This window comes from Besnoitia besnoiti, chromosome II (genome assembly GCF_002563875.1).
Source record: "Besnoitia besnoiti strain Bb-Ger1 chromosome II, whole genome shotgun sequence".
Classification (NCBI taxonomy): domain Eukaryota; phylum Apicomplexa; class Conoidasida; order Eucoccidiorida; family Sarcocystidae; genus Besnoitia; species Besnoitia besnoiti.
In genome coordinates this window covers 4,462,629-4,489,989 of record NC_042357.1, presented here as the reverse complement: position 1 = coordinate 4,489,989, position 27,361 = coordinate 4,462,629, and the positions used below count along the sequence as shown (strand labels likewise).

At 52.6% G+C, this 27,361-nt stretch overlaps 7 protein-coding genes across 7 annotated transcripts; 3 read left to right on the top strand and 4 right to left on the bottom strand.

Moving 5' to 3' along the window:
- Positions 1-401: 401 nt before the first annotated feature.
- Positions 402-3,222, bottom strand: BESB_039870 (nuclear movement protein domain containing protein; the record flags this gene model as incomplete). The annotated part of the gene is made up of 7 exons (XM_029362573.1): positions 402-451; positions 880-916; positions 1,226-1,270; positions 1,794-1,894; positions 2,413-2,461; positions 2,701-2,849; positions 3,129-3,222. The coding sequence occupies 7 exons, from the start codon at positions 3,220-3,222 to the stop codon at positions 402-404; spliced, it is 525 nt and encodes a 174-aa protein (XP_029221538.1).
- Positions 3,223-5,047: 1,825 nt separating this feature from the next.
- Positions 5,048-8,075, bottom strand: BESB_039860 (acetyltransferase, GNAT family protein; the record flags this gene model as incomplete). The annotated part of the gene is made up of 3 exons (XM_029362572.1): positions 5,048-6,482; positions 6,905-7,095; positions 7,431-8,075. The coding sequence occupies 3 exons, from the start codon at positions 8,073-8,075 to the stop codon at positions 5,048-5,050; spliced, it is 2,271 nt and encodes a 756-aa protein (XP_029221537.1).
- Positions 8,076-9,926: 1,851 nt separating this feature from the next.
- Positions 9,927-10,928, top strand: BESB_039850 (uncharacterized protein; the record flags this gene model as incomplete). The annotated part of the gene is made up of 1 exon (XM_029362571.1): positions 9,927-10,928. One exon carries the CDS (start codon positions 9,927-9,929, stop codon positions 10,926-10,928), a length of 1,002 nt encoding a protein of 333 aa, XP_029221536.1.
- Positions 10,929-12,116: 1,188 nt separating this feature from the next.
- On the bottom strand, positions 12,117-14,896 carry BESB_039840 (uncharacterized protein; the record flags this gene model as incomplete). The annotated part of the gene is made up of 8 exons (XM_029362570.1): positions 12,117-12,299; positions 12,456-12,534; positions 12,705-12,802; positions 12,898-12,996; positions 13,105-13,203; positions 13,631-13,833; positions 13,985-14,191; positions 14,557-14,896. The coding sequence occupies 8 exons, from the start codon at positions 14,894-14,896 to the stop codon at positions 12,117-12,119; spliced, it is 1,308 nt and encodes a 435-aa protein (XP_029221535.1).
- Positions 14,897-16,298: 1,402 nt separating this feature from the next.
- Positions 16,299-17,967, top strand: BESB_039830 (uncharacterized protein; the record flags this gene model as incomplete). The annotated part of the gene is made up of 12 exons (XM_029362569.1): positions 16,299-16,442; positions 16,726-16,788; positions 16,850-16,949; positions 17,006-17,086; positions 17,145-17,208; positions 17,265-17,350; positions 17,410-17,456; positions 17,514-17,541; positions 17,598-17,623; positions 17,682-17,732; positions 17,788-17,820; positions 17,884-17,967. The coding sequence occupies 12 exons, from the start codon at positions 16,299-16,301 to the stop codon at positions 17,965-17,967; spliced, it is 807 nt and encodes a 268-aa protein (XP_029221534.1).
- Positions 17,968-18,029: 62 nt separating this feature from the next.
- BESB_039820 (zinc finger, zz type domain-containing protein) lies at positions 18,030-22,897 on the bottom strand (the record flags this gene model as incomplete). Its single annotated transcript, XM_029362568.1, has 16 exons — positions 18,030-18,067; positions 18,165-18,264; positions 18,369-18,450; positions 18,544-18,722; positions 18,845-18,950; positions 19,059-19,362; positions 19,521-19,640; positions 19,740-19,842; positions 19,939-20,065; positions 20,158-20,226; positions 20,340-20,448; positions 20,623-20,677; positions 20,814-20,965; positions 21,074-21,197; positions 21,533-21,705; positions 22,273-22,897. The coding sequence occupies 16 exons, from the start codon at positions 22,895-22,897 to the stop codon at positions 18,030-18,032; spliced, it is 2,466 nt and encodes an 821-aa protein (XP_029221533.1).
- Positions 22,898-23,952: 1,055 nt separating this feature from the next.
- Positions 23,953-25,641, top strand: BESB_039810 (EF-1 guanine nucleotide exchange domain-containing protein; the record flags this gene model as incomplete). Its single annotated transcript, XM_029362567.1, has 3 exons — positions 23,953-24,082; positions 24,746-24,990; positions 25,450-25,641. The coding sequence occupies 3 exons, from the start codon at positions 23,953-23,955 to the stop codon at positions 25,639-25,641; spliced, it is 567 nt and encodes a 188-aa protein (XP_029221532.1).
- Positions 25,642-27,361: the final 1,720 nt, after the last annotated feature.

The window sequence follows — 27,361 nt, the reverse complement described above, 5'->3', positions numbered from 1 at the left end:
TCTCAGGTGATCAGGTCTCATGTCAGTCTTGAGTTGCCGTTGCAGACCGGCAGGGCAGATGTACCAAAACGGCTTCAGACAGTTCAAAGAGGCAACTAGAGCGCCGCGGGCACACGGCAGACAGTGACTGCAAATCGATGTTGCATGTCCAGATTTGATGGCATCGCAATCTAGCAGCACTCATTCCGTTGTCACCACATGCAGGAGACTAGGCAGTGGTGATAGAGACAGGACGAGTGGAGAGAGAAAAAAAAGAACCGAGAACGCCCCCGACGTGCAACGAATAGCTTGTACAGCTGAAGGGAGTGGTGGAAACGAAATCCAGTAAGTCCGTGGTAGGCAACGGTTAGGGCAAACGGGCCTGGGTGGCGCTGTGCGAAAACAATACTCCTTCAGGGTCTTTATTTGTACGACACCCCGCCCATGAATGTTCGCGGGTCGGGTGCGTTGCCTGAAGCATGCAGGTAGACACAGGAATACAGTTCCATCGCTTGCGAGAGAAACTGAAGAAAACGGGACCACGAGGATGTTGGTTCTACCAGCTGCTGCCCCCCCCCCCCCTCCCCCCATACGTGTGCCGCGTGGCGTTCAGAAGGTTTCGCTGACAGAAGGGGATGGCATCTCACGAAACATGAGAAGCGTCAACTGGCGTAGTCTCGTCAGTTACCATGAAAACAGGTGTCATGAATTTCAGCCGCCCCCTCCTCCCCCTTTGTCAGACGTTCTTCGCTTCCCGCCAGTGTAGACAGTGTGGCCTCTCTTGTCCAGGGGTGCTGAAGCGAAAATCAAAAGCTAGAGCCCCTGTGCTCGGGGTGGTGCAACTGGCGTCATGAGTGCGTCTGGCAGGTTCCTTACAAAAAGGCGCTACGCAGAACTTACCGCTGAAGGTCGCTCCAGAAAAGTCGAATCCAGGATTCTACACTCACAAAGCGCAACCACAAAAAGAGCCCAGCGGTAGAATCCTGCTGCGACTTCTCCCCCGCCGCTACGGCTGAGGCCGCGTCAGGCAGCCTTCCCGCGCGAAATATGCAGACAGCGAGGGGGGTGCCGTGTTTGTATAGACTACGGGGCGCAGCAGAAACCGGCTGCCGCGAGTGTCAGTCTCAGTTCAGCTGCCGTGCAGTTGTCTGTATCTCAAAACCGTCTGCCGTATTCTAGGAACTGCAATATCTCTGTTTATTTGAGAGTGAACGCCGCAGCAGGCTGGGGTCGAGATTGTCCTCACTTCTTCCTGGAACCGCTCAAGCATCAGTTTTTTCTGGACTTCTTGCTGAAAAACATGCAGGCACACACACGCATAAACCCCAGCAAGTTGCACAGTGACGACGCCACGTGTAAGGTGATGATGACGACGAATCTTCCAACTCAGGTGTATCACGCTCTCAATGCCGGCTTCGTACGGAAAAAGGGCAAGGTGAGAGGGGGGGGAGGGGCTGCAGTCGATCCGCTCGAAACAACGGAAGCGCTATTTCTTGCTATCATGGGTTTCTCAGGTATTTCAACGTAGCCGGCTACACGCACGCTGCAAGCTTGTGTCACCGGTGAGCGCGTCTTCGGTGCAACTACAGGCGCTTCGAAATGGAGGCGGCTGTCTTGGGAGATACCAACTGCAGCCTCAAGAGACAGCAGTACATGCGCGCAACACACATCCGACGTATTCTAGGTCTAGTCTGTGTCCAACTATAGCGCTCTTCGTCACACGCGGAGACATGTATCGACGCAAATATAGAGGCACTCATCTTCCCACACTCAGTAGTTCAGGGATAGCCATACAGGCTGTGTCGTTCGGTTACCTGGCTGAAGGGGTCAAGACAGCCCCCATGTCCCTTGAGCGCAGCGTTCCAGACCTCGCCCTTCTTCATCTTGACAAGCAGAATGTGCAGCTCCCCATCCTCTGAAAAAGCTCGCATTCGAACAGCGCGACAAGAACACTAGAACCCGGCCACGCAGTTCCGCTCGTGGACGCCATTGCGCCGGTTTCGCAAAATGCCAATCACGCTGCTGCGTTGTTTGCCGCTTGAGTGCAACTAGCCATGCTGACCACGCAATTCCAGCACTGCGGGTGTCGCCAGAACCGGATTTCATCTGACGAAAAAAAATAAGTGACCAACTGCCTGCTCCCGCCTCCCCGAGTCATAGGAGGGAGACGGAAAGAGAGCGTAGCATCTGCTTTCTTCAAATCATATCAGCCTGAACCACGCAGGTCTGCTACTGTACCGACGGCCGAGAGAAATTCCAACGCACTACATGGTCCTTCGAAACTCCGCGGGTACGCTGGCGCTATTAGACATGAAAAGACAGCAGCGTAGTCTCGTACGGAATCATAAGGGACGATACGGATACGGGAAATTATAAGATTGGCTTCAGGCAGCGAACAGTCACCGAATAGGATTCGTGACTAGTCGCTCTTACCTATCATCCATAGTGATGACTCCGCGTTAACAGTTGACTCCGTGGGCGCCTGCACGAGGGATAGAAAGAAGAATGACAAGTTAAACCGTGTTCCACTGCAGCCTCACCAGCTAAGAATGAGAAGAAAAGAACCTCAAATGTATCTTTACGGTGCGGAAGTATGTTTGGAAGAAGATGTTTGAGAGCACTACCGGGGGTGCGTAGTATACAGTCCCAGCAGTAGCAGTTAGAATGTGGATGAGTCGAGTATCACCCATGCTTGATGGTGACGTCCTGCGGGTATCCTACCGAAAACAATGGAGGTTTCCCTTTCAAGCCAACGCTCAACGTCGTAGGTGTTATCTTGATGTCCAAGTCTCTCGCCCTTGCGCCCTCAGGCGGCTTCAAGTACAAATGCACTTCGTCCAGCGATTGCTCCCATTCATAGACAAGGCGCCCTGCGTGAAAAAGACGCATACCGCATGATGTCGACGCAATAAAGCACTTCATCGCCTTGCAGTTGTTTGCAATCCGCCTTCGTGGCAGTGAGGCATGCAGAGCTCGAGGGACGGCGAAGGCATTTGCACTCAGTGGCGATGGGGCACAAAGCAAGCTGCACGAGTTTGCCTCCAGGCTTGAAGCGCTGAATCCGTGCACTGAGTGCTGTGTACGACAGAGAGCGATCGTACACGCGCTTCGATGCAGGTAGTGTCTGGCGCTGATAACTGCGCGCCTACCTCCGTCATAGAACGGGCGCCGGCCTCGAGCTGAAGATTCCGCCCTCTTCAGCAAGGAAATGTCGTCATCTGTCCCACTGTTTCCAAGCATCATTGTCCGTAGGAAATCCTTTCTCGGTGCTGAAATGGTTTTAAAACGGGCCTCTGTCTCAGGCACGACGTGTTGCGCATGCCATGCAGACGCGCACTGGATGGTGTGCGCGCCAACGTTATCGCGCAAGATCTGAACAGGCGGGTTCAGGATAGTGTAAGAAGAACGCGCACCACACAAAACAGTTGTTTTACAATACGTCAAGAGGGCGGTCCAGATCACGTCGGCATCAAACGACAAGCTTGCTTAGCCAATGTCCCCGCATGCAATGCAAGCATACATGCACAGTATCCGTTGTCGCGGGTCACCTGTTTGGAGACTGTTCCCTGCGATAGAAAGAAGTGAGAGGCTTCCCGTTCGACCAGCAACAGTGCAGCCATAGGAAAACAAAGGTGCGTCAAAGCCATCACTGACACAAGCACGGCGATGCCCAAACAGAAAGCTAGTAGGTAAGGCACACCGCTGGGCGGGCAACGGAGCCGTTGTCGCCAGTGCGCTCCCTAAAAGCCTCCTCTCGTGTTGCGAATTGAGCTATGGTAGTACTCGATAGACTGCCAACACCTCGTGCACAAACCAATCTGTTCTGCCGCTTCCGTCACAGTTACAGTCCGAGTGTCTCATGATGTCCACCCAAAGCCTCCGAGAAACGCTAGGTGGACAGTGACGGGAAAGTAAATGCAATAAGTAGCGTGTGATGCTGCAAGTGTAGGCGTACTTGCCCGATTAAATGGTCACAGCAGCCAGCCCCAACATGAGGTCCGTAGAACGTTTCGGTTAGACCTGTAGCTCGGTGACTCCCTTCCAACATCATTTCCGTACGGTATTCATGAGAAGCCGCAGCCAAAGGAAAGGCTCCGCGAGGTGGTAAGTAGCCTGTCCGATACCGAGAACATGTGTAGTCTGCCAGAAGATCCTTACAAGACTGGCATGCGACGGCACGATTAGTATTCAGCTGCCAATGTGCTTCAGATAGAGCATTCTGCGAGTAGAGCAAGCGCCCACCACCTCTCCGTCACCAGGTTTCGGCTCCGACGGATAACGGGTAGAAGTTGACGTTTCGCGCGCCTGGTCGCAATCATGGTGTCATTAATATGACTAGATACCTGCTTAAAAAACGGTTTGCAAACTGTCCGCAAGTAATAGCCGCGGCGACTCCTGTCACGGGCATCCAGTTCAACACCTGTGAACAGTAAACGCAAATTGTCATTCCGCTTGGCTATCTTGAGACCTCAGGCTCGCCTTGTCACTAAAACAGCATGTGTAAGCAGAAGAATGTCACCGAATTAAAAGCGGTCTAAGGCATTACTATTGCGGCGTTTAAGGTTCGGCGACGGGTAATACGATTAAAAGTCTTGGTCTCCTCAAGCATGCCTTGTTGTCGACGCATGGTCGAAGGGGCTCCACGGTTACGCGGGGCGCGACGCCATGTACACAGAATGGCTGTGGCATATCCTCTTCAGTGTTCGAGAAGAGGCGATTCTTTTTAAGACAGTTAAGGAAGGTAATGCGACCACGTAACGTTGACGCATATGAAATCCCAGGTTTGTGCACGCAGGAACCAGCGGTGCAGTCGGCTTCGTGCAAACGACGATTTGCAGTCTCCAGTATTCTCCGGTTGCATAAAAAGCCTCCTTTGGCTTCACGCTCACGTGTGTGAGCTTGACAAAAGCACGGGCAAGCGACGATTACACTTTACGGTCTCCTCTGTTTTGGCGGGGTCCTACAACCCGCATGTACGCGTTTTCATACAGGGACACACAATGGTCTTGCCGCTTCTCCTCGACGCACACGCCCCGCGTTCCACACCAGTTTATCTGCTGCCGTGCCTTCAGGTGCCAAGGATCCCGCGGACTAATACCGCTTTATTCCTAAGGTCCATCTTAACAGCATGAGGAAACGTACGTGTGTCGCCGTTCCAAAGCTGGGTGTTGGAGTCCTTCAGATCACTCCAGAGTGATGCCGTCAAAAGACGGGATCGCCCGTGCTGCAATACGATTGCCTTGCCAGACATGGGCGCGTTCACGCCTGCCGTATCCTTCTCTGCCCGCAAACGCAGTTCTTCCAAGCCCGCACCCTCGTTTGGCTCGGCGTCTCTCTCGTGGCGCGGACGACGTTGATTCAGACGTGGTGCTTCCAATTTTTCTCCCCCGTTTCTGCAGGCAGAGCCCGATGTGTGGCAGCCAGCTGCATTGGCGACGCTCCCAGCCTCAGGGGGGTCCGACGGAGTGACGGGTTCAACAGAACCGGTTAGACTCCTTTGAGTCTGCCGGAATGCGTAGCCCACCACAATTCCATAGTGTGCTTTGAGACCCCTCCTCAGGGCGGGGCGGCCTCCTTCGGAGTCATATGGGACAATCAAAAGCCATCCACGCCTAACAAATGCAGCGCACTGATCCCAAATACTATCGCGGAGTACCAGCTTCTCTTCCGTTCCCCTTTCTTGTTCGACAGTTTCACCTTCGAAGCCTTCAGGTTCCGACCCGCTAGCGAATTCCACAAGAACGGCGTCAAGGTGTGCACCTTCGCGGGCTACACGTACCAAATCGGATATATTGAAGAATTCCCCGTCCGTCGAAATCCCCCGTTCTCTAGACAGGTGTAACAAGTGTTCTCCTAAATCGACCATCTCACGACCCCGTCCCGTGAGATTCTGGTCATCCTCTCGACCGCTGGACTGCCTCGCCTTTGCTAAAAAAGCACAAGCCATGCACAGTGCGCTGATGCCACACGAGGGCCCAATCTGTCTGCACCAAGGAGCATTCAGGAGCCTGTAGGCCCATCCAGTTTTTGTATGCCCTATGGTGGCGTCCACCTCCTGTAGGGCGTCATGCGTAGCGCCATGCAGGATTGAGCTTGACACTGACGGAAGCAGACTCTTGCCTAAGGACGGGCTTACGTGGCAGTCAGCGAGTGACGCCTCTGTGAGGGCTGCCTCAGACCCTCTCGTTAGTACATCCAGAGCTGCGGCTACTTCGGTCGAACGCTGAGCCAGTGGAAAGTGCTCAGGCTCTGCGATGCATGGGCCTACACGCTTTCGAAGCCATACATCTTTCCCGCCTGTCGTGTCTTCTATCGAGTTCACAAGATTATGAGGTACAGGGTCTGCTGATCGACCCTCTACGCTTCCTTGATCCCGCAAACCCGTCGCCAAGTCTCGTCTCTTCATCAAATTTGTCAGAGTGGAAATCAGCGTCTCCTGTTGGCACGAACTCAAGGAGGCAAGACAGCGGCTCGCAACCTCCATAGGCGGACACTGCTGATACCTGCACAACGCACGTAAGCAACCGGCTAGAGCACCGACTGAAATGCAAGCATGCAAGATACTGGCTGCATATGGGTGATGGATCCTTCATCGCTGGAAGTGGCCTGCCGAGGCAAATGCAATCTACTTCAGAGTTGACACTATGCACAACACCGTACGGAGAGGAGGGGTCGCAGCATTACAGGGACTTCATAGAGTATGACTGTGACGAAGCTGCATGCAGTTTTCTGCTTTCCAGCTCTTGATGAGACGAACGCCGGCGCTTGCGGACAGCCATAGCTTGTTTACGCCACCACACGCCGCGGGGAAACGAGGATCCTCGAGGAGGCCGCAGCACGCGTCGAGCTGAAAGCTAACTTGGACATCGCTACTGCGACGCTGCTACCTTCTGTGACTAGTGGACGAGAATCAGCGGAAACTCACCCGAGCTTTAGGTAAAAGCCCATCGCTGCACGTGTCCAAAGAGCCACGTAATCTGCCTTCAGTTGCACGCTGGCAATAGTCTCCACCATATGCATCAGCAGTTTTCCCCAGCCTTTCTTTCGTGCTCTTGTATCCACAACCACATACGTGACCGCGACGTACTGCGCTGGAAGCCCGGGGAGAGAGCATGCCTGCAAGTAGTCCACACAACGGTAGCACCTGGTCATCCTCGCCGTCGGATACTCATAGGGGAGTTGGGCGATTCAGAAATCAGTCGCAGAACGGTTGTGCAGATGTCGACTTGCCCCGAAGGAAGATCAGTCGTGTCGCCACCCAGTAAGACGCTGTGGGGATACCGCCGGCTCGATTGCTCCAAGGCATCTTGTGCCGCTGGGCTCCACAACGATCATACGTGTCGCGCAAGTCCCGTCGTGTTCAAAGTCCTCTGAGGCGGAACACCTCCTTAAAGCTGCCAATGCAGATTCCTGTGGTCCAACAAGCGTTCTTCGTGGGTCCCAGGTCTTACCTGCAGTCTCGCGTGTCCCACCACGGAACCACCAGCCACCATCAGGAAGCTGCACGGAAGAGAGTATCCTGAGCAGGATTGTGGCGTTGGTGCGGAACTGAACAAAAATTGCTTGAGCGCAGCAGGTTCATGATTCTCCCTTGAACAAGAAGCAGCGGTCACCTCCTGCTCGCGAAGCAAGCTAAGCCGCTCTCTCTGCTTCGGGATCGCAGCGGTCCTCGTTCGCAAAGAAGGCCACGCCGCCGTCAGGAGATCTGAAGCCTGCCGTATCCAGGTTTCAGCCAGGTTGTCCCCTATTTCGCGGAGGTCTTGCACAGCAGCAGCCGGCGGCGGCTCAAAGCCGCGGCGATCCTGAGCGAATCCTTCATCGGTGGGGGAGACTGGGATGACACGCCAGGAGCCGTGCTCTGAGGGTACTGGCGCGGAGTGCCAGCTTGGCTCGTTCGGCAAGCGTGTTCTCTCATGCGAGGGCGCGAGCGGAGGACAGGCCGTCGCCCCCCAGCTCTCGTCACAGTAATGCGCAGCAACGGCTGCAAATTCTTGGGTAGATGCTTCACTGCTGTCGATGGAATGCCGCTCTTGATGGCCGAGTCGCACACAGAAAATAGGGATATGGTCAGCGAATGCAACTGCGGAGTCGGTCATTGTTCACTTGATGGTACAGGCGCCGTCGTGCAGATATGCGTCCTGCGAAAGCCGCTGGCTGTAAGAGGAAATTTGCTTGCATGTAGGCTGAGTAAAGAGTCACATTGCGGCCAAGATGTAACGGGTGTCCAATCTTCGTACGATGCGTGGTCTGCCAGATTTGAAAGTTGTTAGCATGCCACTTATCACTCGCCGTTCACAGGGACGCACGTCGGCCCGATCCTACTACGTACGAGATGTATTGGGTCGGATGCATGCCTGAATATGTAAAATGTTCTCTTGAGCCCTTGATGGGTTAGCCCCGCATGCCCCACATGATTTGATACAGACCGGATCGATCTTTCAGAGGGTATGTGTGTTCGTCAACCACTGCAGATGAGGAGAAACTGTTTGCCACGCCGATCTCTGCCGCACGGCCACACGCGCAGGGGTCAAGGCAGCGCGCGTTCTAAGCAGTTGTTTATCAGCGCAGGTTGCTCGATACACATGTTCTTCCGTGTGATGCCGACGCCAAAACCTTTTAAGGAGCGACGGTTTAACAGCATGGAAGAAGAGTTTGGACTTCCTAAGTGGCCTAAACTTTACCCAGGGGCGCGACGCCGTTGCTGTATCGACGAGTCGTTGTTCCCGGTTGCCGAGCCGCTGTGGAAGTGCATGCGAATTGACCGTTCCATCCAAGGCCTCTCCGCGACTCGATTTTGACGAAACAGGTGCAGTTTCTATGAATGTGTCATGAATGCAACAGTGTGCCGCAGATCGAGTAGCCATCAAGAAGACAGGGCCAGAGGCAGACTGGACCCGCTGCACACCGACGACAAATACCGCGTCTTGAGCGTTTGAGCTGCGCGGCGTGCCTCCGAACCGTGCAACTGCTCGCGGCGCGCCTGGGAGCGCGGCGGTAGTAAAGAGCATCGATTCTTTCTCACAAGTTCATAACTGTTGTTTGAAGAATAAACTAACATCGGCTCCAGCTTCTACGGGTAAGTCTCCACCGTAATAAACGGCACCGCCTGAGTCAGAGTGCCGTGGCAGTTCGTTGGCGTCGGGTGGTGTTGTACTTTATTTTGGGGTACGGTCGAGTTTCTGAGCAGCCATTGGCTTCGCATGTTGGCCTTCGGGGGCGGACACAGCGTGGTGTAATTCGCAGGAAAGTATATTTCACCCCTGAATTTTTATGGTTCTTTAGATGTGCAATGAATGCTGCGCCCATCTTTTACGGTCGTTTGTGATACACGGCGTAGTGCGGATGACGCTCTTGGCAGCTAGTCAGATGCCCATTCACACCTCGACGTCTCTCTGAAAAATCAGCCCCATTTTTTTTTACATCGATCACAAGGGGGCAAGAATTATAGAGAACTACGGGGCGTTTCTGTGCGGCCAATTGTCTCTTTTTGGGCTGTGGTTGTTGATCTTACGCCCTTCGGGCATCCGTTACGGTGTAGAAGCGTTTGGCAGGACGAATGGCGGTAGAGAGAGCAAATAAGACGGGCCGACGACGATTCAGCGTGTCAGAGGCCCCGCTTATGTATCAGTTGTCTGTGGCTGAACGAAGGGCAGTGCTTCCCACCCTGTATAGTGTCGACACTGCAAAGTGACTGCGTGGCTGTTCTTAATGAAGCGGGCAGTTACAAACCGATATCAGATCGTTGCACGGGCCGTCGCTATCTGGCCCGAGGGTTGTAGAAGCTTCCTGTCAAGTTGTTACTGCTTTTCGGTGCAGAATCACGGCGTGTTCGGGAACAATTGTAATTGTGAGCAGGTACTCTAAGCGCCAGATTCGAAGACGCACCGTTTCTGCGAGCCGTGTTCGAGCCAGAAGATTTGACACCCCGGACTCTGTATCAGTGCAAGATGGAGAACAGACATGACGTGTCAACACTTGAGTCGAAGCCGCAGTCTTTCGTTGCGCGGAGCGAGACGAACCTTACGTCGCGTGCTGGAGTGAACGAAACCCAGCCATTTAGTAGGCGTGGCACAGAAGCCGGTCAGGAACCGCGCGACCAAAGCTCAGCGGTAATGCAAGAAGAGCAGGACAGCGAACGCAACTTGCGAAATGACATGGAAAAAGTGAAAGAAGAGCCTGGCGTGGACAATGGCGGCAGCGAGTTGCCTGAGAGCCCAGTGGTGTACACCCCGTCAGTTGAACAGACGGCTGACCAAGGCGCAGATGTTACGATTAGTGGGGAAGTGGAGGGTGAAGGAGACGCTGAAGTGGTAGTGGAGAAAGAGGAGGTTGTCTGTGCTGAACTCCACGCTGACAGTGACAAGCAGACACTAAAAAACGAGGTGGAGGAACCCTCAGTGGTCCTCGAAAAAAGCGAAGCAGAGCAGACCGCCGAGACTCATGGCACAGGACGGGGAGAGACAGCGGCGCATGTTTCTCAGGCGGAGAGGGAGAGGAGAGATGAACCTGAAACGAGCGGTTCGGCCACCCCACTCGATCGTGTTTTTTCTGTTGTCCAACAAGCTGTCCAGTGCATCGGCCGAAGCTTGGCAAGAGTGACTCACGAAGACTTCCGCACTAGCGCCCAACAGAGCATGCAGATGCTTGCAGCTGGAGATTTATCGCCTTTGGAGCAATGCTTCTCGAATTTGGTTGCTGACTGTTCAGGGATGAGTGACCAAGTGTTTCCGTGTGCCGCCCATAGTGCGCCCGAAAGGGAAACCGCAGGCACCCCAAAGCCTCCGCCAATCCTAATGATTGTTAATACTCCTGCGGGCCCGTACATCCGCGTGGTGCCGAACGGACTTGTGGATGAGGCAGTCAAACAGGGGCTGGTCCGTGAGGATGATGTTCAGCTTCAGAGGGAGTTTCCTTTTTATCAGTCGAAGCAATCTATGAATCTCGCGTGAACTATTTATTAAGGCAGTACTTGCTGTCGTCTGTGGATCCGTTAGCCTTGCAGTCTCTATCAGTAGGAGATGTTTCACTCGAAGCAAGGAGCGGCCCGCTCCTTGACTTGTCCCACCACTGCTGAACCGTATTTTTTCAACTGCTGTGTTTCCTTTATCACGCGTGTTGTGGTCCTCAGCGATTAGGTTGGTATGTGGTCTGCCCCACACGGTGAGTTTTCAAGCGGTGGCGCGTTTGTTTTCGTGCCTTTGTGTAGTTGTGTCGCGCCTTTTACAGCGAACATGACTCTTTCGGCATCAACGCCAGGAGGCGTTTGACGCGCGTGGCGCGATATTGCGCTGGTATCCCTTTGGCCACTCGTGCCATGGAATGCTGCAGCCACTGAACCCTCTCGTACGCTGCTTGATCCGCCTAGCTCCCTCAGTTGAGAGCACGTTCACAGCTTCAGCAAGACGGGTATCAACACCGCAGTAACCCCATTTACAGTGGCGGTTGAATGACCGATGGGTTTGGGGTTCGTTTTCCGAGAACAGGGTGGCTGGTCCTGCCAGTATTCGACGAATTCAGAGTAAACCTCCAAGGTACAGCTGTGGGAGCTTACACTTACTCTGTCGCGTCGAGTTCGACAGTCACTGGCACTCTGAGCATCTGGGCAAGTGCTTCGATAGAGAAGGATGCTGGGAGCGAGGCGCTCAGGCGCTTCTGTTTACGATACAGTTTGAACGAATCGGAACCGCGAAGAGCGGCTCTTCCTTCGGGACGTTGACGCCGTCTAGTCCGCTCCTCCCTGTTCCCCCTCCACGTTGGAGGCTAAGGCAAACCCGGGCCGAGCCGCATTGCTTGCCAGCTTTGTGGATGGCAAAACAAGTCCGGGGGAGCCCGCTAGTAAATGTCTGTTTTTTTTACACCGGTGCCTGTCGTTTGTCAACGTGGAATCAACGCTTTCTTCAAGGTTATCGTCTGCTCTAGCGGAACTACGTCGCCTGTGGATCATCATCGCAAAGAGCATATATTCCGGGGCCGTAACTGCACTCAACAAGTGACTACGTCTCATGCTACCCGTGCCCTGGCGAGAGAAAACGCAGAGCAATGGTTTCCAGCATGTTCATTGTAACGGACAGGCTCCTTCATCTTGAAAAAGTGCACCTACAGAGTTACCGGCGACACCTCACTTCCTAGTATGTTGGTTATTTGTGCGGCCGGTGTATACACCGGGGGCTCTCACCTCTTCCAGTAAAATATACGGACCCAAGAGTGTCTGTAATCGTACGGTCGTCTGGTTGGGGCTCGTCTTGCACATCTACTGAGCGGACGAATTCCAAATAATTGAAATCATTTTCGTTCCCTTTGTCGCAGTAGCGAAGGCAGAGCTGCACACGCATGAGCGGGTCGCATTCATGCTTTGCATACGAGTCCCTGGGGTCAGCCACAGAACCCGACTGTGCGTCCCGTACCACACGTCATTTCCGGTATCTGGGCAGATGCGCCCAAGATGACTGCTGGGCTAGCATCCATGCGTTACTTACCAGCGACAGTTCTCTTTCTGATAAAGGCAACCCCAGCATGCTCATAATTCTGGACAGTTGCGACTTTGACACGTGCATCCTGTCAGAAAAGCGGACCACCAGGCACACAGATGCAGACGTTGAGCTTGTGTAGGGTGGAACCGGGAGTTTTTTCATGTCGTCCACACGTTCTACCCGCGCTTTCTCCGGTTTGGTCGCAACCAGCACTGGGGTTTGAGCGGCAGCACGGCAGCCAGCCCAAATGCTCACGTCCTCTGTTTATCAAAGTCCTGAAAGGTTGGCTTGATAGCTTTCCGAGTCTGAGCGACTTTCGTCCGTATTACTTGTTCTACATTCTTGATCTCGGCCTGCATGAATTAAATGCTGGCATCATCAGGCAAAGAGCTAACGAAGTCCCAGGTGCGACAACAATTCGAATCGCGTGTAAGCGTGGCCGAATTACCTCTTCCTGTGCAAGAATGCGAATGCGATTTCTTTGAGCAGGTTCTGTGACTGCGTTCCCTGGCATATTTACCCTCTTAAGAGGGTGTTTATCCAGATCCTGGGTAGCAGCATCACCCACAGAAACATCGGGCCCTGCGTATAAGGGGCTGATCCCCAGTGTGGCACTTCGCTGTGAGAACCGTGCCGCCTGACAACGGGGGCGGACCTCAATTGTAAAGGCTTTGTTGACTGCTCTGCAGAGCGCCGCGTAGTTGAACATTCCATCGCCGCGAGAGTACTTCTCCACCAAGTAATCCCAGTCTTCCTGCACAAAAGATTAGCGCCGTTCTACGCGTCTGCTGCGGGAGCTGCTCGCGGGAAAAAATTCAGTGTCATCCACAACCGAATCACCCCATCGCGTACGCTTGAGAGATGTATATTTAGCCGAGAATCCAGAACTGCTCTTGCCTGAGACCTCGTGCAGTAGCCCTTCCGCAAGTTATCAACATCTTTGAAGTTCTCTTCTATTTGAAGTTGTTTCAAGGCAACCACCGCCTGTTGTCCAGATAACCCACATGGCAATCGTGTAAGTGTCCATCTTGAAACATCGCTACCTACAGGTGGTCGAACACGATCCTGATCAAACGGCCGAAAAAAAAAATCATGACTGCGCGGACCTGTAGACACGCGCCTTCGATCGGCTAACACTCTGTCCTGTGAATGCAATTCGGCCATAACGCCGGGCTCGTCACCTGAATTTTGCGTTCCGGGACCAAATCTTCATGCTCCCAATGACGAGTTGAGGGACGAGGGACGTAGGGGGAGGTTGCAAACGGAAGGCAGTGATCCGTCACCTTTTCCTTCAGGATATTATGGATGAACATATAGTTGACGTCTGTGTCTTCTCTGCTGAAATGGTCAGCAACGATGGCAATTTCCTCCTCTGTGAATTTTCCTGAACGCCCTCGTCAGCATCGCATCGGCACTCTGCCCGAAATAATGCAAGATCGTACACATATGTGTCTGTGGCTGGTAGCCAAGCTTTGGGAGGGATGGAGAGCGACGGCATTCCAACAGTCAAAAAGGCATTGCTTCCAGTGACTGACCTTCGGCAAATTCGAAGGGAAATTTCCTCCTGAAGACCGCTCGAGAGACGTAACCGCTTCGAAGCTTATCGAAATCTCGGTAGCAATACTTGAAAACAATGCCACGGGTCTTCGTTAGCAGTGCGAGCCGATGCATGATATCTGCCAGGAGGTTTCGCTTATCCTCGGCGAGAGGTTTTGGCGTAAACGGAGGAGGAAGGCACGCGCCTATACGCAATGGCGCATAAAACGGTTCCGCGATGGGACACAGTGTATACATGCCAGTCTGACGCCGCCAGCAGTACACTGATACAACTGATAGAGCAGGATGTCAATTCGCTCCTGTCCGCAGAATACACAGACGATGCTGCGCCCTGGTGTATGCAACAGCGTTTACGCCGACAGCCGCTCAATCAGTGGTCGAAGCACACCAGTGACAGGCACAACTTGGCTCTATCCATCGGGCATGCACTAAAGTAACACCATGGGTGAACGTCGAGTGGATTGGGATTCGGCGGTAGACAGGGGGAGATACTTGGCAGTTTGGCGTGCATATACCTTGAGTGAACAAGGACTCCTCAGCTTCTGCTCACCTGGATGAGGCGGCTCAAGCTGAGGGTTCTCTTCTGCTTGCGTCACTCTGAAAACTGTATTTATGCTGTTACAGAAGTCATAGTAGCGGACCCCGCCAGTCTTCTCGTCAGCATACGCGTGGCACAGCGCCTCTGCTTCCTCAAGGTCCAAGACCACCCCACACTGATCAAGAGCTCGCACAAATTGCTGCTGCCCTACTACCCTGTGATGCAACTGGTCAAACCTTCGGATAAACTCTTGAATGCGGATTCTTTTTGGAAAGACTATACTTTTGATCCGTTTTTCAACCTCCTCGACGGTGGGAGGATCCTTGTGAGCGGTTGTCATGTTCAGAGTCATTGTGAAACCTAGTCAATGACGCTCAATTTAGCAGCCACTCTGCCGCAGCACGCGCACAAGACCAGAGACTTCCCTACAGAGTTACATGTCTGCTTGACGCAGAAGATTCGTGAACGTCGGCGCGAAGAAAAGCTCTACCCCCGACGTGCATGCGCACGGCGGGACATCCTTCGTTTTTTTCCGTTGAGGCGCTGCGACGTGCGCGGGACGGCCAGATCAATATTCTTCCAGCATAGACGTGTGCCTGTGTGTTCCTGCACTCGTACTTTCAGACTCGGTTCGTGAGACGTCTCACTCAATATTGCAGTTGGGGAAGCCCCAGCCCCAGAATACCTCCTCTCAGCCACGTTCATGCACGGCCACAGCATTCTGCTGCAAGCCGGCTCTAATGTACCCATTGTGTTTTACTTGTCACTCAATGCTGGTTAACTGAACCTGAACCAAAAAAACGCGCTTCACTGTCCTTCTCTTATAAGGGTGTGGGTCGACAAACACGAAGTTGTGGATCGGCCACCACAGCTTCACTTTACCCGTCAGGACGCATGCGCCGTCCGGCCAGATTTCCTGTGGTAACCCCGCGGCCGCACTACCGCGGAGTTGTAGCTCGTAGTAGCGTCCGACCCGGCATTTGCTACTTGTTCACACGCAGCTGACACAGGCACACATTATCGCCTTGCAGCGTCAGCGTGCATACACTGACTGCACATTCTAGACTTAAGTGGGACAGTTCTGTTGGGCATGTCAGCGATGTGCCGCAACCGACAACCGGGCTTCATCTTGCGACACCAAATTAGCGACGAGGGGCAAGATCGCAAGCTGTGAGATAGGAGGCATGGGTCGAAAACAGCCATTTCGCTTGTGTTCGGGAACCTAAAGAGTGAAGCCTGCTGGTAAAGGGAGTGCGTTGAGCAGCTGAACGATCGGCTTGCCCCGCAAGTAAAACCGGTGACAACGACATCAGTTTACCCGTAGACATGATGGAGCACCACTAGCAAAGGAATACCATCGCTAGTATGCGGTGTGCGCCCATGTGGGCGTGCGCGTTCATCCAGAGATGCGTCCAGGGTCAGCCTGCAGCGCGAATGCCGGAGAATTCACGAGGGAGCAAAATGACTGGCCAAACGATTGCATCTGCGCATCTTATGTCACCACAAACTTTTGAGACCTTGCCTTACCGCGTAATCGGAACAGTGGGAGATATGTGGATCTACCTTCATTCGCAGTATCCCTCTGCGCACAGTTTCTCTAGCCCTTGATATTCATACTCCTGTATGTACACTCCGTTTTCGCTACGTTGTCTATATAATGCCCTCCCACCTTCACCTACGTCAAGAGTACCCTGTGGGAAAAGGCGTCCACGCCGCGACTCTGCGCCTCTATTTCTCCCCCGAAGAACTGGAAAATGAAGCTTCGTTTGATTGTAGCCGCACACTGTCTTATTGTCCTCGGCATGCTGACTCGTCGAGGCGAAGCATCACCCACTTTCCGGGTTGGGCAAGGGTTCGGGAGCAGATTTACTGAGCCTCATCTCGTGGAAGAGGGTAGGGTACTTTTCGTGCTGATTTCGGGCTCAAAATGCACGTAACTGACAGAAGTAGCGAAAACGGAAGAAGAACTAGAAAAAGCCGAAGGTATGTAGCTCGCGCTTCTGGAACACCACACAAGACGGGTAGTACCGTTCCTATTTCAGATGACGCTGCACTAGAGGCAAAAAACCTGGAAAGTGAAATAGCATATAGAGAGAGCCTCGAGAGTCAGGAGCAACGCGAGGTAAGACTGAACAACTGACCAGTGTCGGTATCAGCGGCCGCAAGCCTATCTAACCTCAGGAGAACGTAGGCAAAGGAATGATCAGCGAAGTGGCTGAGGCCCCGGGCTGCTCAGTAGAGAAAGTAAGGTTAGATGAGATGCCGAAAAGTACCTTCACGAGTGTTGCTGTTTCCGCATCATCAGACAGGCGACGTGGACGTTGCGACTGATCCTACAGATGTTTTAACTGTTGTACCTATGACCGTTGCTATTTCTAAAAGGCACATGATTATATATTACAAGGGTGAACCCCATCGACATGTCAGCCGTTGTCCACGTCCCATCTGAGCCTCTTCGTAGGGCGAGCTGCCATGCCCGTGATGAGGATACCGTTAGTAGAAATAAAAACACCCGTAACCACGTTAGCACGGAGCAGAAGATGTAAGCATCATTCAGCTGTCAGTGGTTGCATCTTTTCCACCTAGAGAGAGCCTTGCAGGCTTTAGGCTCTTTCATGGCGTCAAGCCACTTGTATTCTGTGCGGACGACACAACAGCGAGAGAGTAACAGAAACGTGTTCCTACGCACACGGGTGTCCTGCACGGAGCATACACATCAGCGAATGGATTGCAAACATATATAAAGCTGTGTTCTGTATCAACTCCGGCAAGACCCTTACAGCGGCCCCAAAGAGAGCAGTGTCAGGTACGGTCTTGAGCACGCATATTTTCCCTCTTTGGCACTTTGACACTGTGCCGAGTCAGAGACGAAGGAGTCGGTCTCCTTGCCCGCAAGAAGCACCAAAGTCCAGGCTAGTCAATTATTTTGTAGGCGTCAAGATTGGCAACGAGCGATAGCATCAATACAGAGATGGATCAAAGAGATAGCTCGGCAAGGTTAGCGTCTTCAGAACAGTGCCTCTCATGCGAATCATAATGTTCATGTGTCTCAGAGGCTGAAGCTCTCAAAGAAGTCCAGGTTCGATTTCGCTGCACGTTGCAGTAAGACGGACCCAGCCTTAATACGTCTGAATCAGGATAGTGAATCGATGGAACGGAAAAAGAAAAATGTTGTCGAAGAAGTAGAGGTTAGCCGCGCACCATCCGTAGCTGATTACGGTGCGCCATTGTCGTATAAAACAGATCGTTGGAGGCCCAGCAGGGACCCCACCGAAGGTGCGCTCAACACAGCGGATGCGCAGATAGAGTGGCGCTGTTCCATTGAAAGATCCCGTGCAGGTTACAGTCAACGGAGACGAACTAACACTCCCACGCTCGGTCAAAGGGGAACAGTTGATGAATGGAAACAACCAGGAGTTTTAACCACCGGTCGGTCATCCTCTGATTCTTCAGAGACAGAGCGCTGTGAAACGTCTCAGCCATACTCAGTCGCCATAAGCGTCCAGACGGTCCTGTGTGATGCCTGAGTCGTAAACACGCACAAGGAGAGGCAACAGACGTCAAGAACGGGCACGCCAGGCAAAAAACTCCTCAGCAGGCACTCTTCTCTGAGGACTCACCGAATTTTGTCATCTGCTTTGCTGGATTCTTCTTGTCTTTCTTGCCACCGCGCTGTGCCTCTTTTTCCGTGCGTTTTCTCCAGAACATGGCCCTTTGTAACTGAAACAGTGCACTCACACACAAAAAATGCACCAAGAAGTTAACATTTGTCCGATGCATTGCAAAGCTCTAAGATTTAGGTACTGAGCGTGAACTAGCGTTACCTTTCTTCTTGATTCAGGCACCTGCGGGCGATATGGTGCCAGTTTTTTCAAGGAGACGTGTGCGTTAAGCTCCTTGTCGGTTCTGCAAACAGAGTCCGACAATGGAAAGGGTGATGGTTGAAGGACGACATGGAAAAAAGGGGCAAGCAAGCAGCAGAACGATGGTACCGCTCACTTCGAAAGAATGTCTTCCACCGTCAATCCATAACTCTCCGGTCTGACGCGGGTGTATTTGAAGCGCGTCGGAAGATCCTTTCCAATGATGTCCTCATAGTCGGTCTGGAAATATTCATCCAAGTACTCCTTGATAGTTTTCGAAACATCGGAAGAGTCTGGATGGAAATCCTTCGGCGGCTGCAGGCAACCCAAATGAACGAATTAACTTTCTTTGGCAGGGGTGAACGAGGAAGAACATACGCAAAACCGCAGTCTGGTTGTTCGAAACAGGTTCTCTTCCGATCCGCTAGTGTCCTTACCTGGCACTCTAGAGGCACCGTCCGCTTAACCAGTTGATGTGGATGACGAACGTTACGGTAGCATTGTTTACAGAGTGTGAAATTATCACATGTCAGGCAGTCGAATCTGAGAAAGAATGATATCACAAAAGATGCTGTGAATCAATCTGAGCCGAGCTCTAGAGCGACACGTCTTACGGCACGCAACGTGGCATATCACAAGCGGTCCTTATACCTTTTTTTGCCTCCTGGGATTCCATTGCCGCAACCGTCACACATCCACCACTCCGACGCATCTTGCTCTGAGGACTCTGGCGGAGATCCACTATCATCTTCCGCAGCCACATCTGTTGGCGCGCTTGCATCTCCTTCTTCGCCATCTGGTAGCGGTGCATACGCCTCGCCCTCATCGATTGATCGAGCATTACGTTTCTTCAATAATTTCATGAGTTTTCGCTGCTTTTTAGACAAGGATTGTAAGGTCTGATCATCCTCACCAGAGATACCCAAATCCTGTTCAAAACCAGTAGGGACCTTAACTGCACGCACGCAAGAGGGACATATGAAAATATTAAATATTTCTGCGGTCTGGAATGACACCAAAAACTCAAGGGGACAGGACTTCCAGCATCATCGGGAAAGGATCCAGTCAGCGGACCCAAGTGCCTGTTCTCCACGCTGTTTGTATGGCCCCTACGGAGTTCATCTCCTTCGACTGCTTCCTCGCGCTCTTCATAGTCGTCCCCGAGCATTGTTGCCATTTCTTTGTCGTGAGCCTCGGGATCAAAGTCAGCATCAAGGTCGATAGCGCTTACATCTGTTCACAACGCAGCAGCAAATGGTAACAGTGTATTGAACTCTCAGTGGAAATCAAACTCAACGTGGACGCAGCAGCAACAGCATCAAAAGCACTTACCGACTTCCATGTGACCCGTCATCTCCTGTATTTTTCGAATTCTGTCTAATATCTCTTGCTTCTTCGCAGCCTTCAATCGCCGAAGCTCCTCGTCACGCTGGGCCTGCACAAACACCATAGCTTTTCGGGCCCTAGATACATGCATTACCGGTGAGTTCAGTCGAAAACAGATTGCACACCGCCCGGTTACCCAGCATACCTTCTCTTCTGCCAGTCGCGCTTTCTTTGCCTCACGCTGCCTCCGGCGCTTATCGTTTTTCTGCCTGACAGAACCTTCAACTCGACGAGCATGGCCCAGAATGTCTGCACCTCCTTCCTCTTCAAACCTGCATCATGGTACATTCGAACCAGTGCTTGTGTTTCCACAGAAGCGAATGAGGCAACAGGAGTTAGAACGCAGCATCTGCTGAGAGCATACCTGAAATTGTATGTCGCCTCGAAAGCGTCTGCCTGATCCACATTGAGTTCGTCTTCATCTTCATCAAACCTGGACAGCAAACGAAGTAACAATGCAGTGCTTTAGCATGTCACTCACGAATAAATCCTCGAATTTCTCGTGGAGACGGGCATTGCGTTCGCCTGACCAGGGTGGATACCTACCTCTCATTCTTCTGCTCATCAAAAAGCGCAACCCTATCCTCTCGCCAGCCTTGATTGAGAATGTAATCCCTCAGGAACCTTTCATCTGAGTCCAGATTATCATCTGGAGCTGAACGCAGAAAGTAGACGGTCATCACACGTGTGAGACCCACAGGTTGGCAAGATTGTTTATCTAACGAAGCCCGGAAGAAAGTAGTATATTCCGTGTCGTCTTCTGTCTGATTGGCATTCGCTTGGTGACGACGCGTACTGACTGGTAATCCATCGTCCGCTCATGCCTTACCCCAGTATCTATTTAACACGGCGTTCATATCAGTTTGTTCCTTTCCCTTGTTCGACTGCGGACAGTCACATGGCACGGGACAGACGTAAGAGCGATGCACATCTGACACGGCATTCCCGGATAGTCGGCCCTGGGCATACGATGCATGATAGTTCTGCTACGGGCAAACGTAGATGGCGGGGGGCGCGTACACTCAGGAAATTTTTATAATCCTTCTCCTCCTGGGCGAGTTCCTCTTCTGTCTTCTGCCTAGTTTGAAGAAAACCGTCATCTTCGTCGACGCCTTCAGCAGCTTCCACGAAAGCTTTCTTCAGCGCATCCATCTCGTCACGGTAGCTGGGGGCTGCAGAAGCAAACGCACGACAGTCCAGTTGAATGCGGAAAAGCACTGAGAATGCCAGGCATTGACCCGACACGTGTGAGAACGAGGGATGCCCACGCTCAGCCGTACCTTGTGAACCTGACTTCTTTGCAGAAAGTGCGTCCTCTTCGTCGACGAACGCCGTTGGCCCGTGCTCTGCCAGTGTCTTCCGGACCATATCTGTGTAGGTCGTTTTCTTTGATGAGCCTTTTATCTGCAGACACACGCAAGCACGACACACATTTTTCAGACGCTATTCTGCAAGGGCGTTCGCGCGTGCGCACGGGCGAATTCATCTCCGGCACCTACGGGTGACCGCAAACCCTCGCGAGTCCGGAATGGCTGGCAGGGAATGTGATATGCTTCCGCAGCGCCGGAGGGCACCCTTGCAAGTTGTCTCCAGATGCTGCTGAAGGATGCACTCACTGACGCAGATAGCAACACGGGAAAAAACTCCCCCCTTCAGCTTTCGACGCTGTTTGCCGTCCTAGTGCGTAGACGGGAATAGCCTGCTTCTGTGGTGTTGGCGCTTCCCCTCAAGACTCTTACAGCAGCGGTGTCCTGGTCATCGGCGAAATCCGCATCATCAAAGAAATTGTGTTTCTTGTCGTAGACCGACGAATCCTTATTTTTGATTCGCGCTAGCGTGTCCAAGATTTTTGACTCCACCCTTTCAGACAGGAGGTCGCCTTCTTCATCTTCATCGCTCGACGATTCACTATCTGAAAAAAACACATCCATCCAAAGCTATGATCATCAGAACTGCTGGCTTCCCCAAAGCCAGCACAGAGTTTACCTCTCAGAGACGCAACGTGGTGCGCGTCCATCTGTATACGCCAAATGGAGAGAAAAGGGGATGTGCATAAATAACAGAGAGCGTGGAAACAGCGAGAAGCTTCGACATATTTATTCATGCACATCAATCGATCCCGATGCCGGATGTATGCATATATATACCTAGATGCGGCCATAACAACCATACTCCGTTAACCATGTTATTTGCTTCCCCAACCTTGAAGTTACACACAACCGCCACTGCTTTCGCAAGAGACGCCATATATTGTCGGTGAATGCCGCCCCCTCCTGCCCACCCCCCCGTCCCCCCCCCGTCGACAGTGGAGAATTGCCCAGTATGCCCCCCGCCGCGCTGTCCCTCCTTCGTGCCTACAGAAACGTCTCCTTTGCCACCTTGAATTAGTAATCTGGCAGAACGGCGGAAACGTGAGCTTCGTAGTTCAGCTTCCTACACTACCGAGGGCGCAAGGCGCTGGGCAGTTCGATGTGTTTACCGTCGGTTTCGTCGAGTAGATCTTTGTTTTTTTGTAGCACTTCCCGTCTCTTGCGAACTTCGTAGGCTTCTGCATACGCTTTGTTGATAGCAATCTTGTCGATATCGTTCGACTTCTTCCTGGGAAGAAGATCGGATTCCCCGTCAGAATCTGACCCGAAAAGGTCATGTGCCCCCTGGCTTGATTCCGCGATGTCATCACCACTCGCGGAAGAGTGCTGCAGGCTCGCCTTCTTGCGATCAGCCACTCTGTGGCGTTTATCGCCTCTTTTGTGGACGTCCACGTCTTGATCAGATGAAGAGGCGTCCTCTCCACCAGATTCACATGCAGTTGAACTCTGCGTGGCAGAGCTAGCGTGAGAGTTTCCTCGATATTTCTTCTCAGCTCGACGCGACGAACGCCCGACAGCCGCTTCCTCGTTGCCAGTGCCATGACTGTATCCGTGTCCCTCCCCGTCAGTTCGCCTGCCCTTCTCTTTCTTCTTTCTGTCCTCTGATGAACCGGAGGCCTTTCCACTCTTGGAGTGTTTCTTCGCAGATGGGTATTCTTGCTCGTGCTGGAGTCCACCATCTTCCCCGAATTCAGCCTGCCCACCATCGGCATGCCGCCGCTTTCTTTTCTCCATTTTTCCCAAAACGCACTCTAGCTCCCTCTAGTGCCTGCTGCGGCTAGGGCCGGAACGGCAGACTTGGAAGGGCACTCCTGCCCTGGGCACTGCCAAGAGGAGGGCTTCTGACAGCCGCAGCCCCGAAATGGAGCAGAGCTTCGCCGCCTTTACGCCCTACGCGGGGGAAAGGGCTTTCTACACGGCCTAAATCGGCTCGCAGCTACCAGAATAGAACCTCTAAAATGTGAGTTATCTCGGCTTGCTAGTAGATCCAACAGCCGTGTGCGGGCGAAGCAAGAAATCGACACGATAGCCACAGATGTGGCACACGTAGTCTGGAGGCAACGACAGCCAACGCATTCACAAAGACAGTCGAGGATACCAGCCCTCCTTTTTTTAGCGTTTATCAAGCGAGTATATTGGCGGTGGAAAGAATGAGCTGGAGACACGCCACATGCCATGCGGTAGCCACGGTCGAGTTCGGTCACCGGTATTCCGGGTTATAGTTCAGCATTACCACCTCTCCTTGTCATCCAGTCAGCTCGCGGCGCTACTCACCGCCTTTTGAAAGGATGGACGGGTAGGGTAACATGCGGTTGGTATTAATGCAGCAGGGCACAGCATCGATCTGGCTTGATCTATTGACTCATATCTTGGGAAAAGAAGCCAGTTTTTGCATAATGTGGGGTGTATTCCGAAGCCCTAATGCGTATCCAGACTTGGAAATCCAAGGGCTGTCACTACGCGTCCCAGGTGTAAACAAACTGCTTCGTTTTCTCTCCTCTTGGCGATTTTCACTTTTTTCAGCGTGAGCGAACCGCATGCGTAGCAGTATAACGCAAGAGACACAAACGGGGCGGCAACGTTCGCAAAGACGCTCTCGCCGCAGCGATGACAGAAGTTGCGCACATGCGGTCGGCGTCCCGCAGTCGCATTCCCCGAGGGCATCGAAGCGGTAAAAACCTGGGGTGCGTGAAAGGCCAGCATGTCCTCCAAACTTCAGTTTTCGTGTACTGCACGTTCTCCCGACGGCTCTTTGACTTTGGCTGACTGAGTTTCTGTCTGCTGTCACGATGGCGACGTTGTTTGAGACCTACGACGAGCTCGTCACCCCTTGTACCTACTACACGCTGACATGGGGAGACGCCGAAGCGGCGGCGCCCAAGAAGGCTGCAGACGATGATGATGACTTCGATCTGTTCGGTGCGTCAAAAACCTCACGCAACTAGCACCACAAACTATCAACAGCTTTGATTTCCCCCTTGGTCGCGTGCAGTTCCTTCCGTCTTGACCATTCATGCATGGCGTCTGCACTCGCGTACACATATTTATATATATGAAGGCCCCATGTGAACGTCAGCTGCATGTAACATTCGATCAAGTGTGACGAGTTGGAGATCTGGACGGCGGAAGTTACCGCTCGACAAGCGGAATGCAGAAGCCGGCAAACCAGGTATCTCTACTTCTGAATTGTCTAGGAAGAGGATGGTGCCAGTCGTACATGATCGGGTTTCCCGTCGCGGAGACGGCACCGCCAAAAACTCGTATGTTCGCTCTTTCTGGTGCAGGAGGGCATTTGAGCGGTTTACGTGCTCCCTCTCCAGTTGCCAGACACTGGTGTCTTTTTGTGAGAAGGCACGGGACAAACTCGAGAGCAGATGTGGTGTCTGCGAAGGGGTGTCTGGTCCCCCAGCTCCGAGACTATCGGGAGCTCAGCTACAGCATAAACGTATAGCGCCGCCTGTCCCCTTGCCACACGTTCAAACTCGCTCAATAGGAATCGTTCTGAAATAATGGAAGCCCGATATTGGGTGCGGTTGTGGATGTGGGAGCGTGTTCACCTGGTGCGATGTGCCATTGTTGCAGGCGAGGACAGCGCGGAAGATAAGGAGGCTGTGAAGAAGCTCGCTGAGGAGAAGAAGAAGGAGGCAGCTAAAAAGAAGAAGGTTGTTGTGAACAAGTCTATGTTGGTCATCGAAGTGAAACCCGCCGATGCCGATACAGACCTCGATGATGTCTGCAAGAAGGTTAAGGCGATTCAGATGGAGGGCGTCACATGGGGAGAGGGCATGAAGAAGGTTCCCGTCGCATTTGGACTCTTCAAGCTTCAGGTAAGGGGGCGCGCGTATGAAGTCTGGCTTGTGGCTGCGGAGCGAAGATAAAGGCTGACTTACAGCTGGGCTGAAAGACCGCGCGTGTGCAGAATAGTAGTGAAGGCGGGGCACGCTGCTTTTTCCACGCCGTTGTACCTGCAAGTCCAGGGTATTGACTGTGTTACGGGTAAAAACATAGCGGCGTCAATTTGTTTGCTTAGCCAGGATGTCGGGGGGTGTCCCTATGAGGCGCATCCACGTGCGTTTGACCTGTGCCTCTGGTGTCATGATGAAATCACGCTGCAACAAGAGTTTTCCCCATCCAAGAGTTACAGTGGCTCGTTGTGATGTCTGCCGAAGGCACTAGGCTTCTGAGTAGCGCCACATTTTGTTCAGAGCTTCGTCGGATGGATGCACTGATTGCTCGGATCGGTGAATATGATCGCTTCTATGCCACGGCTGTTGTTTCCGTTTCAGGTGCAATGCGTCATTCTGGACGATGTTGTCAACACAAACGCTCTCGTTGATGAAATTGAAGAAATCGGAATGACAGAGGAGGAGAAGCAGAAACGCCGCGAGAGGGAAGATGCCGACGAGGATGAGGACGATGAAGAGGAATGCGGTGGCCTTGTTCAGTCTGCCGAGATCGTCTCCTTCAACAAGCTCTAGGCTGCACTTCTGTGTGCCAGCATCCAATTGTTTTTCTTTCCTGTAATAAAGTTCGTCTGTACAAGAACCTCAAATGACTATCTGAGAAAGAACTTCCTGCGAAAGGCATTTCACGGTCGAGAATTTGTTGTAGTGTGACTGCGAGTTTCGATGTGATGCGGCGCATACATCGTGTAGACCATACTTTCATGTTACACACTCATAGAGTTTAGCTACCGTAAACGCTATACTTCGCATCCCGTTGCCACGTGCCAACACGAGAGCCTATCTTTATTTTCTTCTGGCTGAATCGTGGCTAGCACAGTGGGGAATACAGAGAGTTAGCAAGCGGCTGATCCCGTAGAGCACTGACTTGCCTGTCACACAGATTGAACGTCACCGCAGAAGAAACAGATTTTTCAAATTATCTTGTTGGCGTAACATAACAACAGCTTGCACTTTTACTTCCGACGGAGGTGTGAGGCTGTTCGGGGAATGAAGCCGCGAGGAAGACCGGTAGCCTTCCGGTTACAGGGGAGCAATACTTCGGTGCGTCCCATCTCCGGCATGCATTGCTCTTGCTGGCATTTGGGAATGATCCAGATTACGGAGGGACTTCCAAGTGAGAGAAGTGGCATGTCCCGTGCACCCAAGGAGCCGGTAGCCACCACGTCCGCAGACGCATTGGCATCGGGTATTCCTCTTGGTCGCGTGCCATATGGGCTCCTCGTATGGAGAACAAGATGTTCCTGGTCAGTTAACAAAACGCATGTTTTCCAACTGACGGATGCCTCCATTTCTGGCAGCCACGAATATGATACAGCATGGCGAACATGCATCCTGAGTTAGAATTATCAACCATTCTCGTAGAAATCCAGAAACTTGGTCTTTCTTTGAACCCGTTTGAAGGCGCTTGTTAGAATGACAACGCTGGAACCGTATGGCCCCTACAGATATGAGCTCTGGTTCTTTACTGCCGCTGGGAGGAAGCTACCGTCAAGTGAGCTATATCTGTCACATGAGCAGCTGCTGCGAGAACTTCAGGCCACCTGAGGGCTATATAGAGTCCCACGTCGTGCGCATACCATCAGTCTCAGCCGAATGTATGACGGAGCTTAGCTTTAGAGAGCGCTCATGGTTCCACAAGGGCCAGAGTTCTTTGAGATTAGGGTGTGCACAATGACGACTTCACTGACAACCACATTGATGAATCAGTCGCGGCCTCTACACGATCTAGTGACTACTTGCAGTCTAGCTGTCTCGAACATGCTCCAGGAATATGCCTGCAGCATAGTTCAGGCAACTGACTTCCCTCAGCAAACCGTGACTGATTCGCAGCTGGGTCCTTTTGTTGTGATTGTTGATTCGTTGTCCAGCGCACAGGATAGGCTTTCGGCGGAGGCGGCCCCAAGATCGGCACATCCACTCGTGTCCGCAGTGGGGTCTCCAGCAGTTGACCCCTATGATGTATATATCGAAATTTTTGTCACAAGATTGACACGAGCCGCCAGCGATGCACGGGCTCGCGACTAGAGCCCGGCGGTCCCCTCTAAAGGAAGGTGACCAACGAGCACACCGAGACCTCATTTGGTTGTTACACAGAGGAGACGGTGACTTTCCGCCTCGCCAGAACGAAGCAAAAATACCCGATTAGGAGCTTGCGCATGACAAGGCACATGTAAATAACAATAACAGTGTCCGCAACGACTATGCTGTATAGATTTCTGCCCAACTTCAAGCA